Genomic DNA, 15,116 nt, shown 5'->3' with positions numbered 1-15,116 from the left:
CAAATCCTCCCTCCTCCACAGAGGTAACAATGTGCCACCACTGATGGTCCACTGTGATGGCTGCCTGGTAACGCCAAGAACCCCTAAAAAGAAATAAGATTAGTCATTGTCTCAAGTTACCTGTTCCACTGACTGATGAAAACAATCAATGGCAGAATCCGTTTACTTGGCATTTTTCAAAATTAAAGAAAAAAAGAACCACAAAGGGCCTCAGATTGTGAGAATAGCTTTTAATTTAAAACAATTGAAGCAATAAATCATCCATCTCTCTTTCCATCGCAGGCAAATACTCTCCCAAAACATTTGATAAAGTTTAACAACAACTGTGACTAGTGCAAAATAAAATAAATACAAACTCTTTCAGGAGCCAACATCAAAACCTGCTGGACAGGTGGGCACAGGAACAGACTCAGCCTCTGCCAAGGCTGAGACAAGCACATCGAGAGTGGCAGGATTTGTGCAGTGTTTCAACACACCCAGCTTTGAACAGACTCAACAATACCTGGGGAGGGGAAACCACAAGGGAATTTTGCCTACAATGAAACAAATATGCCCAACACCCTCATGTGGCTAATATCCTTGGCACCTAGAAGATGCTAAAAGAGCAAAGGTAGCAGCTCCCAGGCAAAGCTGAAGACAGGCAGTTTGGGGCTCATTTGCTTTTGTCTTTTAATTGGGATCATACATATATATTGGTTTTTCGGCAGAAAAAAAAAAATCTGCTTTCTGGGGGATGTTCTGTGCCTCACAGTGCTCCTGACTCTGGCAAAAATATCTGTGTTGTTTCTGTGTACTTAGATGCTTTGCAGAATTGCCTTTCCTATTTACGGATTTCACTGCCTACCCCACACCATGTAAGTCTAGAGTGGGGCTGTCCAACAGAAGCATAACGTTATCCACATGTCTAATTTTAAGTTCTTTAGGGGCTACATTTTTAAAAACATAAAAAGTGAAAATAATTTTAATAGTATATATTAAATTGTTAATATTTTACTTAATACATCCAAAAGAGTGTCATTTCAGCATGCTACCAATATGAAATATTGGTGAAATATTTTAAATTCCTTTTTGGTACCAAGCCCTCAAAATCTGCCGTGTATTTTATGTGTACAGCACAGTCTCGATTTGAACAAGCCAAATTTTGAGTAATCATCGCCACATATGGCTGTTGACTGCCACGTTGAATAGCACAGGTCTACGGAGTCTTATGCAAACTCTTTTAGAGTGATTTATGGAGTGGAAAATCTCTGTAACACTGTGCAGGTGATCTCAGACACCAACTCAAGAGTACAGAACTTGTTCTATAGCCTAGGATTTTCCTTTTATCTAAAGTAAGGATATTTTCACACTTTATCTAATCCCATCCCCTGGTCCTGCCCCTGCCCCCTGCCATCTCCCCACAGAAGGCCTGTACTGATATGATTTAGCAACAGTGATGCCTACAAGATGACAAAGACAGCCTTTCTGTGGTAGACAGTTTTGTCGGCACTTATTTGGGGATCATAGCTCTAGCTAAATTAGAATTTTGTTTGCCATCCTCTTCTAGAATTTCAAAATATTCTATAAAGGTGACAGATTTAGTTGAAGGCAGTTCTAAGGCTTTTCTAGGAGGACACTTTAAATGGATTTTTTGTTTTGTTTTTGAGGGGGATGGAGCCAAAGTACCTCATGGACTGGAAAGCTGTTTGTTTCAAGAATAGAAAAAAGTGGGGCTGGATCCGGTAGCTCATGCGTGTAATCCCAGCACTTTGGGAGGCTGAGGCAGGTTGAGATCAAGAGTTCAAGACCAGCCTGGCCAACATGGCAAAACCCTGTCTCTACTAAAAATACAAAAATTAGCCAGGCGTAGTGGCACGCACCAGTAATCCCAGCTACTTGGGAAGCTGAGGCAGGAGAATTACTTAAACCTGGGAGGAGGAGACTGCAGTGAGCTGAGATTGCACCACTGTACTCCAGCCTGGGCAACAGAGCGAGTCTCCGTCTCAAAAAAAAAAAAAGAAAAGAGAAAGAAAAAAGTGGGATGATTACCCAAAAAAGTATAGATAAGTGGAGCAGGAATACAAACAGAGGGGTGGCGGGGGCACTAAGAATGACACAGGTCCTCAACTGGGGTGTATAAGTGGTAACAATGCAAAAATATAACAGCCAAACTGCTAAGTGATCCCTCACATTTCACATGTCAGACCCTAGTGGTAACCACAGGAAAATAAAAATAAAATGTCAGGGCAAGAGAGATCTTCGGAGCTAATCTAGTCTAACCCACTTGTTTCAAATGAAAAGGCCCAGAGGTACAGTGATTCAGTCCCACCTCACTTAGAGTGGAGTCAGGATACAGACCCAGGTGCTCTTACTATGAATTGCAGGTAAGGCTCTGGTTCAGGTAAAGGGAATAAGTGACTCAGGGAGCAAGAGGCTCGAGCTATGTCCGTTGGACTTCCTATGGCCCAAAGTAAGCACTGGGAAATGTCAGGCTCATTCTCTTGTAGGTAGGAGAAAGCAGCCTAGTCAATTCCAAAATACTGAAGCAACGTTGATGTAAAGTGTCAGTAACACATGATTCTTCCAATAGTCTTTTCTGCATACTTTTTTTTTCTTTAAAAGAAAATCCCAATCTGAACCAAACTGGATTTCTGATTAGTTATATGGGCATTTAGATCAATTGACCAAATAAATACTTTGATACCTTTTCCAAAGACACATTCATTGGAATTCTACACAAATGGATATCAAAAGATATTTACAGGAAGAAAGTGTTGTCTTTCACACAGACACCCGCATAAAGGGAGAATTTCACGATTAGACCACCATGCCTCACATAGAGGACTCCCAACAGACTGATACTGAGTTGGCAAAATCCACACGTTATTCCACTTTTCAGTCACAAATAATCATGTCTACGCAAGTGTAAAATTAAGCAGTACATTCCAGACTTTTGTAGGGGAACCTGCCTTGTATATATTGAGATACACATATAAATATGTTTTTAAGCAAGTAAGAAACCCATTATTTACTCCAGTTTTTCCCAACTCTCAATCTGAAGTAAAGAATAGCACATATACAAAACTTTGCCTTGTAGAAATAGCCCTTTGTGTTGTGAGGCAGAAGAAAAGGCAGCCATAGCACAATTTTTTACATGTCTAGGCATCAAAAGGGCTAGTTAATGAAATCAAACAATTTATAGCCTATAGTCTGAAATATTGGTTTTACACCACTGATTTTTCTAAGTTTTATTACAAAATTTTTATTTTATTCAAAATACACATGCTATCTTTGTCCACATTTCAATCCAAACCACCCAGTCACCCCCAATTCCAAAAAACAAGTCTTTGCTTTATAACATCGCTGAAAACAAGCCATTTTTGATGCGGGTTTGGAGTCATTATTCTATGGCACTCACTCTGCCCTAAGAGGACTGGATTTTGTAAGGCTGCTTAGTGTGGGGATGTCTAGGGGAGTCAGTGACTCTCATAACAGAGTGGGACTGTTTTAGGAAATCCAAGTCAACATTAGGAGGTGACACCTGTGGGCACACTTTAGTAGAAAAGTACTGCACCATGAGCTCCCTCCTTCTGCCAATCTCATTTGTTCCCAAATTGAGGAAAACAGAGGAGACAAGGCAGGGAGCACCGTCTACTACGACCCACCACGACATACCACATTCTACTCATTGAAGGTTCACTGTAACCAATCTCACTGTATCCTCAAAGCATGACTGGAAAGAGAGGGCAGGTGTCATCATACCGTTGTTCAGATGAGGACAGTGAGGCACAGGAAGGATGAAGGACTTGCCCAAGGTCCACAGTCAGCTAGGAGCAGCACCCAGGTCTCCAGGCCATGGGCCTTAGACACCATGTCCCTCGGTCACATGGCACCAAAGGATCACCTATGAGACAGGGCCCCCCATCACACCCAGAATCCTGATTGTTCACAACTCACTACATCCTAATCCAATGTCTGTGCTTTATTTCACCTGATTGGTTCTGTTTATTTTCCTACAGTTTCTAAAAAGATCCTTTCAACCAAACAAATACATGTTAAACAGACAGCAATAAATCCTTTTTCATTTGACCAAATAATCTGAAATAGCAACTCCAGAGACTCTAGAATTTGGTACAGACCAGTAGGAAAATTATAGAAATTATAGAATGCTATCATTCCACTTTTCATCACATTGGAAACTCTAATCTAATCCCAGGTTACAACTAAAATGCTGAAATAACCAAAATGAAACGACAGTCTTTCATAATGTCGTATAAAGTTTCTTTGCATCTAAAATCCTTAGAGTGTCCAAGATCACACTGTTGGTCACATCAGATAAGCAATGAAGGCAAGTCAGAAGGTGATACACCAAAAAAAGGCAGAGATGAGACTCTGGCCCCAGAAAAACAAGGAAATGGAGGCAGATAAAGAGCTCAGAGATGGGAAAATCACAGACAAATTTGGGGCACTTGACATGACTCCAAAGAGTTATCATGTGAGATGGTAAAAAGACATTAGCTATTTTAACTAAAAATAAACACCATACCTTTTGGGGAAAGGGCTGCTGAGAAACAGAGAATTTACCTACCTTTGACAAAGTACAATAATAGCTGCTGTGGGCATCTAGCATTACACCAGCAAATGTCCCAAACCCAAGTGAATTTTTGACAGCACTTAAAACTCAGCCCTTTTTACTCCTTAAAAACCTAAGTGGGGAACTAATCTTCTCGAAGGTTCCTGAGTCATAGTTTTGTTAAAATATTTACTTGCTTTTTTCAGATACGCTTAATACCAACTGTTCAGCCTTTAAAAACCAACTTGTCACAGATTTTCTAGTGGACTCACTTTTCTAGTAAAAGTCTCACACTCTCAGTCACTCTCACACACATTCACACAATCTTATGAATTTTGAGATGACTTAAATTAAAAATATCTTTCATTGCAGAGGCTCTATTATGGACAGAGCATAATATCTACATGGATACATCAGAAATTATTGTATGTCATGAAAAAAAATGTGTCACAAATAAAGCCCCACCCAATTGCTGATTTTCTATATGAAACACAAGTGGGCTTTTCATTTGTTGTGGGTAAGGCCACACCACTGGCCACATTATTTGGTTTCTCCAGAGGCCACTACCACTGACCCCCAAAGCAAAATAGAGGGCTGGGGGCACATCCCCATTTTTGATGTGCTGATGGCAGATTCTCCACCAGCAATATGAATACTTTTTTTGTTTTTAAATATCATCATCTTTTTGAACATTTATAAAAACTATCTACAATATAATAGTGTATCATCACTAATAGAAATTTATTCTCAGTTCTATTTCAGAAGGTGTCAACTGATCGTGCTCTTTAAATAAACTATAAATACCCCATATATTCCTTCATGTCTGGTTGTTTCAACTTCTTCTTCTTCTCTTTTTTTTTTTTTTTTTTTTTTTTGGCAAATTAAAAAGGCGTATGGCTTCTTCTCGCCAATTTTTATGTTTGAGGTTTAGCTTGGTATCCTGCGGTAAAAGTACATGTAGCCCAGGTCTTTAGGGGGCCTTTCTGAGGCACAAACTTTGTGGTCATTGTAAATCACCCATCTGAAAACAAGACAGAAGCATTTGATGGATTTAAGTCAGTTCCAGGAAACTTTACAGAAAGAAGTCACTAAATCATATGGCGCACAACACTTAACCATGATGTTTTAAGGTACTATACTCAAGTTCGTTGCATAAAAAGGGACAGAATGCTGGTAGGGAATCACAACTGCTTTTTTTTTTTTAAGAGACAAGGCCTCATTCTATTCCCCAGGCTGGAGTATGGTAGCACAATCTGAAGCTTCGAACTCCTGGGCTCAAGGGATCCTCTCGCTTCAGCCTCTGGAGTAGCTGGGAACACAGGCACACGCCATCATACCCAGCTACAACTGCTTTTTGATTCTTAAGCTCAATCAAAAACTAGTTACTAAAATGTATCAGGAACCTCCAAACATTTTAACCTTTGATCCCATAACTTCCTTTATAGAAATCCATAGATAGCCTGAGAAATTGAGTCAAAGAATTATGTACAACAATGCTTATTTCAGTTTTAGGTATAAAACTAGCTTAAAACCAGAATTTTTAAAAAAATCCATGCAGTGAACTATTAAAGAACTATTAAAATTTCTTCAAAAAATATTTGGCAAAGTGAGAAAATAACCATGATATAATATGAAATGGGAAATTACTGGTTAAAAAATTGTATGCACTCTGCACATACTTTAAGCTTTTAGTTAAGTTGTAAATACATGTGTTTATTTATATGTAATATGTATGTATATAGACATATATACACTTTCTTCCAGTGAGACAATAAAACAAAGAAAAGTATATCAAAATATAGACAATGGTTATTGTTAGGCTTCCAGGGTACATATTCTTTGTATATTTTTATATTTATAAATTATTTACAATGAATTTTATTGCTTTTAAAATTATAATTAAGCTATTTTTCTTTGAAAAAGCATTTTTACTTTATTTTCTTTGACTTCATTCCATAAAGTGTTTTTAAAAGAGCTATCGTGTTTGTAATAAAAACAATTCACTACAAAGATTAAGTCCCAGCCAGGTGTGGTGACTCACACCTGTAATCTCAGCACTTTGGGAGGCCAAGGCGGGTGGATCACTTGAGGTCAGGAGTTTGGGACCAGCCTGACCAACATAGTGAAACCCCATCTCTACTAAAAATACAAAACTAGCCAGACATGATAGCACATGCCTGTAATCCCAGCTACTTGGGAGGCCGAGGCAGGAGAATCGCTTAAATCTGGGAGGCGGAGGTTGTAATGAGCTGAGATTGCGCCACTGCACTCCAGCCTGGGCAATAAGAGTGAAACTCCATCTCAAAAAAAAAGAGAGAAATTCCTGTGCTCAACTATTTTATCAAGTTAAGAAGACAAAACTAAAAAGACACACCACAAAAGAACACAATGGAGTACAGGTGGGAAATGGCCACTCCTGCAGTGGGAGCCATGGAGCAAGGGGCCACACTCAGGCATTTCTCCAGCATCCACATGGCCTGAGCACAGCCCTCAAGCAGAAGTGCCAACCCACAGGCTACACAGTTCGGAGCTACAGGAAGGGTACCAGTGGGGCCTGTAGGGATCCAGCCCAGGGAGAAGGTTCTGAAGAAAGCAGCAGCCTTTCATTCCACAACTGTCTCATTTCCGGTTCACCACACACTTAACAATTCTACTTAAGAAGGCCGAGAAGCCAGCTGCAAGGCTGTAGTAAGGCAAAGGACTGAAGGTTTAGAGCTGCCAGGTAAAACACAGGTTACCCAGTTATATCTGAGTATCAGGTAAGCAATAAGTAATTTCAGTATAAGCATGCCCCATATAATATTTGGGACACAGAATATTTGAAATTTATTTATACTAAAAAATTATTCATTATTTATCTGAAATTCAAATTTAATAGGGCATCCTGGTTTTTCTTGTCTTGTTTCCTTTTGTTGGCTAAATATGGCAATCCTAGGGAGGTTCCAATTACAGCATACATTCTGCTGCAGGATGCATCTTTATTTTGGGAGGTCACCTTGGTATGATAGTTGAAAGTGGCTTTGAATACCAGCTCTGACACAGCTACTTACTAGCTAAGGTCAAGCTATTCAGCCTCCCCGAATCTTGGTGTCTTGATGTGTAAACAGGCATTAACAGTATACCCTTTGCAAGACCAATGTGAGAACCAAATGAGATAACATACAATGTACCTAGGAGAGTGCCTGGCATATAGTAGGTACTCAATAAATCAAAGCTATCATTTACCTTCTAAAAATGACTCACCTTCCTTCCTTTTTGATATGGCAAATGTAATGACCACTCATTGTGGATGTTCCCATGTGACTGATGAATGCAAATAGCTCATATGCTGTGAAAGAGGAAACAACTCAGTTACAAGGCAGCATTTCCAGAATGAAGAGCACTTCTGGTTAGAACTTAAAACCAGCCACAGTATAATCCAGCAACAGTTTAGATTTGAAAGACAAGGTCTATTTACCTTGCTATGTTGACAACACACACATACTCAGAGTGACACTAAACTCAACCTGCAAATTTGTGATCACAAAAATAGGACATAAATTATCAAAGCACAGCTGATGTTAAATTCAAATGTGGAAAGAGATTTAAAAAATCCCACAACCCGGTCTGGTGGCAAGCTTATGGATCTAAAAGGGTAGTCCTGGCTCTATCACCTCCAAATAGCACGAGGGTGGACGAGTTGTTTCCTCTTTCTGAGCCTGTTTCTTTATGGGGATTTAAAAAAAAAAAAATCCACCCACTTTGCAGGGTTGTATAAAACTTCAATGAGCAATTCAGACTGAAATACCAAACAAATGTCAAAATTATGAGGAAGAGAGCCGATAGCTGCTATCATTTATAGAAAAGGATAATGCTTTGTGCAAGATTTTTCACTTGTTCATGATTATAACTTATGTGGGACCAAACTTCAGGCTTCATGTTTTCTGAACAAAGAGATATATGGCCTCTGAGAGGGTGAGACCAATGTTTATTCTCTAACAGGTACCTCTTGCATCAGGCCCAGTACTCTATGATATCCATGTTGAATCCATTTTAGTTCATGTTGCCAAAGTGGCTTCCATGGACAAGTACCGGTCCACTCAGCAAACCGTTACAGACTACAATGAGGTAGTATGGAAATTGAGAGAGAACATTTACAAGACTTTAGAGTAAATGAGAGTAAAATGTATGTCTGTTGAATTTAATAAGGAAAAAAATGGGCTTGCATATTGATTTTGCTACTGCTCCACTTTTACTACATTTTCCAAAAAAAGTATTGGTTCTGGACAGAGCTTTTCTCCTACCCCTCTGTCTCTCATTCGTTCTCTCTTGCTTTTCACTCAGGCTGATTCAACTTACTCAGCTGTCAATCCCCAGTCCTCATCTTGCTCACTCTTCAGCAGCATCACATACTGTTGATGACCTCCATTCTCAAATACTTGCCTCCAGGACATGACTGTCTTGGTTGTACAGCTGCCTTACTGCCTTACTGCTTCCCGTCATCTCCCTGACCTTTGAATTTTGGTGACCTGGGGTTCAAACCTTCTTCTTCCCCCCTCTATCCAGACTCTCTTTCTCTCTCTGTCTCTCTGGCTGCTATCATGTAGTCTTATGGCAGTAAATGATATTGTTTTCTTAATCTCATTTCTGGAATGTTCATTGTTACTGTATAGAAATATAATCGAATTTTGCATATTCATCTTGTTTCCTGCAACCTTGCTGAACTCATTTGTTAGTTCTAATCGTTTTTTAGTCGATTCTTCTGGACTTTCTATACATGAGATCATGTCATCTGCAAATAGAGAGAGTTTTACTTCTTCCTTGATAATCCAAATAACGTTTACTTCTTTTTCTTGCCTAATTGCAATGGCTAGAACCTCCTGTACAATGTTAAACAGAAGTGTCAAGAGGGGGCATCCTTATCTTCTTCCTGATCTTAGGAGGAAAGCATTCAGTCTTTCACATTAAGTGTAAGGTGAACTGTGGGGTTTTTGTAGATACATTTTATCACGTTGAGGAAGATCTCTTCCATTCCTAGTCTGCTGATCATTCTCCCCTCAGCCTTACCTATCTCAGTCAATGGCAATTCCATTCTTCCAGTAACTCAGGACAAAATCTTGCCTTCTCTCTCACACTCTTTATCAGCAAGACAAAGTCCAATCCATCAGCAAATCCTGTATCTAGAATCCAAATGCTTCGTACAATCTCCACTTGTAACCCCTCAACCAAGTCACCATAATATCTTGTCTGAATTATTACAATGGCCTCTTAATTGGACTTCCTGCTTCCTCCCTTTCCCCCACCAACTATTCTCGCCATAGCTGCCAGAGTGGTTTTTCTTCTTTCTTTCTTTCTTTTTTTTTTTCCACAAACCCTCGTGTCAAGGGCTGACTTTCAATAGATTGTAGCAAGGGAGCTGCTCTGCTACATACGAAACCCCAACCCAGAAGCAGGTCGTCTACCAATGGTTTAGCGCCAGGTTCCCCATGAACGTGCGAGGGTGCGGCTGCCTTTCTGGCTGCACTCTGTTGTTCTCTTTTGTTGTTGTTGTTGTTTGACATGGAGTCTCGCTCTGTCACCCAGTCTGCTATGCAGTGGCGCGATCTCGGCTCACTGTGACCTCCACCTCCCGGCTTCAAGTGATTCTCCTACCTCAGCCTCCCAAGTGGTGTTACAGGCACGTGCCACCATGCCTGGCTAATGTTTTTGTATTTTTAGTAGAGACAGGGTTTCACCATGTTAGCCAGGATGGTCTCGATCTCCTCACCTCATGATCCGCCCATCTCGGCCTCCCAAAGTGCTGGAATTACAGGCATGAGCCATGGTGCCAGGCCCATTAGTCTTTTTTTTTTTAATGGAAGTCAAACTGTGGTCATTACTCTCCCCCAAAACCCTCCAGTGGCTCTCTGTATCTCTGAGTAAAATCTCACTCTTGCAGTGGCCTATGAAATCCCCTTACCTCCTCCCCTCATCCCCCTTACTCTGCTCCAGCTACCTTGGTCTCCTGGCTGCTCCTCAAACATGCTTGGCAAGCCCTGACCTTCAAGCTGTTATACCTTCAAGCCTTTATACCTACTGCTCTTTCTTTCTGAAACTCTCTTTTTTCAGATGTCATGTGACTCACTCATCACTTCATTGAGATCTCAGGTCCAAATGTCACCTCATTAGAGAGGCCTTCCTGAACCTTCCTTATAAATAGTAACCATCCTTCCACCCCCGCCCTCACTCCTGTTGCTCCTGTTTCCCTTATCCTGCTTTCCTGTCCATACAGCAGAAAGTAACACCTGCCATGTCGCATTCTTTTTTCTTTGAGACGGAGTTTCGCCCTTGTTACCCAGGCTGGAATGCAATGGCGTGATCTCGGCTCACTGCAACCTCCGCCTCCCAGATTCAAGTAATTCTCCTGCCTCGACCTCCCGAGTAGCTGGGACTACAGGCACGCGCCACTATGCCCGGCTAATTTTTTTGTATTTTTAGTAGAGACGGGGGTTTCGCCATGCTGGCCAGGCTGGTCTCGAACACCTGACCTCAGGTAATCCACCCACTTCAGCCTCCCAAAGTGCTAGGATTACAGGTGTGAGCCATCATGCCCAGCCGTCATGTCACATTCTTACTTGTGCATGTATTTATTGTCTATCACCTTTTACCCCAGGCTAGAATAGGCTCCATAAGGACAGGGAGTTTGTTTTGTTTACTGAGTATTCAGGCACAGAGAACAGTGCTTTGCACACTGTAGATACTTAATAAGTATCTGTTACATGTATAAATAAATGAATGAATGAAGGAATGACTCCTTTCACTTCATTTCCTCACTTGTTTTGTATCTTCTTATAGCATATATATTTTTGTAAACCTCCTACCAAAGCATAATTGGGGTATAAACTGGCGAAATAATTATTTAATCAGAAATAAACCAGAGAAGATTGCCTTTCCCACAATTAACTAAATTTCTGTTGCTAGCTATCACATCAACTGAAAAAAAAAGAAAAGAAAAAATCCCAAGTTTGAAATCAGAAGCCAGGCAAAAACAGTTGTAAATGATCATCATTTTGCCTGGTATTTATTTTTTGAAACAGTGATCCAGGCACCTTAACCTTGTCTGCCCTCCGGTTCTGTCTCCCACACTAAGAACCCATCTTTACCTCCCTATGTAAGCAAGAAAGGGAGTGAGCTGAGGTCCTTGTATTTCTTGGCCCCTGTTGGCTTTTTAAGCCCTTTTGGAATAATTCTATATCAAATTCCTAATCTTAAATTTAAGAGACAGAGTGCTGCTCTCTCAAAAATGTGGCTGCTCTCTAAGAATTTTCATGAGATGAAGAGAGGATACAGGCCAGGCATGGTGGCAAACGCCTGTAATCTCAGCACTTTGGGAGGCCAAGGTGGATGGATTGCTTGTGCTCAGGAGTTTGAGACCAGCCTGGGCAACATGGCAAAACCCCGTCTCTACAAATAGAAAAAAATTAGCCAGGCATGGTGGCGTGCACCTGTAGTCGCAGCTACTCTGGAGACAGAGGTGGGAGAATTGCTGGAGCCCAGGGGGTCGAGGCTGCAGTGAGCCCGAGATCGCACCACCGTACTCCAGCCTGGGTGACAGAGTGAGACCCTGTCTCAAAAAAGAAAAAAAAAAAAAAAAAAAAGAGAGAGAGGATACAATACCCCAATCAAGGCTTTTCCCCCACAGGGATGTTCTGCAGAACAATGGCTTCAGCAATTCAACAGAGTGCTTACTGAGCATTTCCCACCATAAGACAGGGTCACATCAATGAAACACAGCACAGATACCAACACAGCCAATGGGTTGACAAACAAACAGACACAGAGAAAGGACAAATCCATACATCCCAATATATCCAAACATGTCCCTAAGCCCCCTCAAAAGCATTTTCCTCTCTTTGTTTAAAAACAACTCATGTACATACTCAGAACCACAAAAATAAAATTTAAAAGGTTAGCATAAATCTTAGTCCTGTTATTTAAACTAACCATGTTTATCAATATAAGCAACTGCCCTATGTATTATTCAGACCTCGTGCTAGGAAACAACAACAAAAGAGAATCTCTCTCAACACATTTGCAAAAACTAAACAGGTAATAAATCTCAATTTATATTTGTCTCCAAAGAGAAAGTCAAGGTGAATTCACCAGAGAGAGAAGCTACTGTTGATTCTTCTCTAAGTTCCCAGAGATGTCCTCCCAGAAAAACAAAACAAAACAAAAAAAAACCAGCACTCTAAAACACACTCCAAAAAACACACACTAAAAAATATTTAACTTTTTCTGATGAAAGTCAAAATTTTGAAATGTTTATCTCATCTCAAGCTGCCTTTTCTATTTACTTAAAAAGGAATTTCTAACATTTCAAAAATGTTAGAAAAACTTTCAACAGAAAAACCTTCAAAGTACCTGGAAGAATTAGACAAAATTGACAAAACCACTATGTCTCACATCTAGTGGTATGTGTCCCTCCAAATGGGCAGAATTAAACTGTGTCTGAAACTAACATTCCTCCTCCCCACAAAACTTGTCCTTTTTGAACTCCAGGAAAATCTTCCCAACCTTGCTAATAAGAAGATTTTTTAACATCAAATGTTGCCACTACCATCCCTATCCAACCTAAAAGCAATTGTACTCTTTGATTTTGTTCTTTGAGAAAGGATCGTTTAAAAAAAGCTTATGAAACTTGGAAGGTAAAAGAGGTGGGCAGCATACCCTTTCAATGTCATATAGAGGTAAGACCACCCAAAGATTATCTAGGGGAGGGATTGGCAAGTGACCCATTAGCCAAATCTGGCCCACAACCTGTTTCTGTACTGCCAAGGAGAAGAAAAGGGAGAAGAATATGGGACAGACATGTATATGGCCCACAAAACCTGTAACATTTATTATCTGGTTCATTAGAGAACAAAGTTGCTGGCCCCTGATCTAGAGGGATGAACTTAGTTCATCTCACTATTTACTACTTGATATAGTTTGGATGTTTGTCCCCTCCAAATCTCATGTTGAAATGTTACCCCCAGTGTTGGAGGTGGGACCTGATGGGAGGTATTTGGGTCACGGGGGTAGATCCCTCATGAATATACCTTGGTGCCCTCCCATGGTAATGAGTGAGTTCTCAGTCTATTAGTTCATGGAAAAGAGGTTGTTTAAAAAAAAAGCATGACACCTCTTCTCTCTCACTTGTTCTCTCTCTCGCATGTGACACACCTGCTCCTCCTTTGCCTTCTGCTGATTGAAAGCTTCCTAAGGCCTCCTCAGAAGCAGATCCAGCACTGTACTTCTTGTATACTCTGAAGAGCTGTGAGCCAAATAAACCTCTTTTTTAATATAAATTACCCAGTCTCGGGTATTCTCTTACAGCAACGACTATAAAACTACTAATACACTACTGATTAAAGATCTCATACTTAGTGTTGTTACTTGCTAACTTGTAGATTTTTATCTAGTAAAGATACAAAAAAATTCTGCCCAGTAGAACACATATCCTCAAGGATGTATAGATTTATAAATTGGGGTACAAACTGGTAAAATAATTATTTCAAGGATTTATGGTCCTGAAAGACACTAATTTTTAATCTAACCTGGCAATCTCATTCTAACATTTCTTTTTTAAATTGTCTTTAAATATCCTAGTTCCACAAATGTTTTTAAACCAGTAATAACATCTGACTGATTCTCTCATTAATTAATGAGTTTTTAAAAATCTGTGATATGTGTTCATTTTACATTTACCTGAAAGTCATAATCTTGCCTTTTGGAAAATTATGCTTCAACAAGTGTAATGACCAAAAGCAACTCTGGATTCAGAAGTGTCTTTAAATGAATTTAATTTTACAAGCCATTATAGCATCTAAAATATTTACGAAGCAGCAGTATCTCATTAGGGCATGACGCATTTCTTAGTCTACAGAGAGTGCTTAGAACACAGAGACATCAAAAGACTCCCTAAAATAACTATCAAGACCCCAGAGGCACTGTAGTCCTCTGGTGAGATAAACTGGTTTCTCATCCAATGCTCTTTACTTGATTAATTTGTGTCATTGCCTATCTCTAACTCCCCCTGTACAAAGTGGGGGAAATAAAATTGCCAACTTACTAACATTTGCCTCATAAGCACCCAATATCTGGGCATTTATCTGGGATATGCTTTTCCCCCACAAGGTATTCATGAGGGATCCACTCCCATGACTCAAACACCTCCCACCAGGTCCCACCTCCAACATTGGGGTTTGCATATCAACATGAGATTTGGAGCGGACAAACATCCAAAGTATATCAAGCGCAATATACAACAAGTTCAATCTCTCCAACAGCTTGATTTCCCTCATGCCCTCTCTGAGAAAAAAACAGTGTGGGAGGGAGGAGTATTTGGAGCTTTCAGAAATTTCTGAATTCTCAAAAAGAGAAGACAGACCTACGTAAATCAATAACATCGGGAGGCAGCTGATAGCAACAGAATTGTAAAGGGTCTCCAAATTGCTTCCCCCAACCCTAGCCAGCTCAAAATTACCAATCTCTCTGTTACAATGCCGGATGCTCCAAAAGGCAAACACTTCCTTCCAAGTCTAATAGTTCTCCATCATTTATC

General features: G+C 40.2%; 1 protein-coding gene across 1 annotated transcript in view; it reads right to left on the bottom strand.

Annotated features, from left to right (window-relative positions):
* Positions 1–222: 222 nt before the first annotated feature.
* The window catches only part of USP13 (ubiquitin specific peptidase 13), a 137,874-nt gene continuing 122,980 nt past the window's right edge, over positions 223–15,116 (bottom strand). Inside the window, exons 19-20 of the mRNA XM_058426198.1 lie at positions 7,796–7,880; positions 223–5,573 (exon numbers count right to left, since the gene is read on the bottom strand). Coding sequence (XP_058282181.1) covers positions 5,480–5,573; positions 7,796–7,880 — 179 coding nt within the window. The 3' untranslated portion in view covers positions 223–5,479. The remainder of the gene's footprint in view (positions 5,574–7,795; positions 7,881–15,116) is intronic.

This window comes from Hylobates moloch, unplaced genomic scaffold (genome assembly GCF_009828535.3).
Source record: "Hylobates moloch isolate HMO894 unplaced genomic scaffold, HMol_V3 SCAFFOLD_13, whole genome shotgun sequence".
Classification (NCBI taxonomy): Eukaryota; Metazoa; Chordata; class Mammalia; order Primates; family Hylobatidae; genus Hylobates; species Hylobates moloch.
Note: the sequence above shows the minus strand (reverse complement) of the source record. Positions and strands in the feature narration are given on the sequence as shown.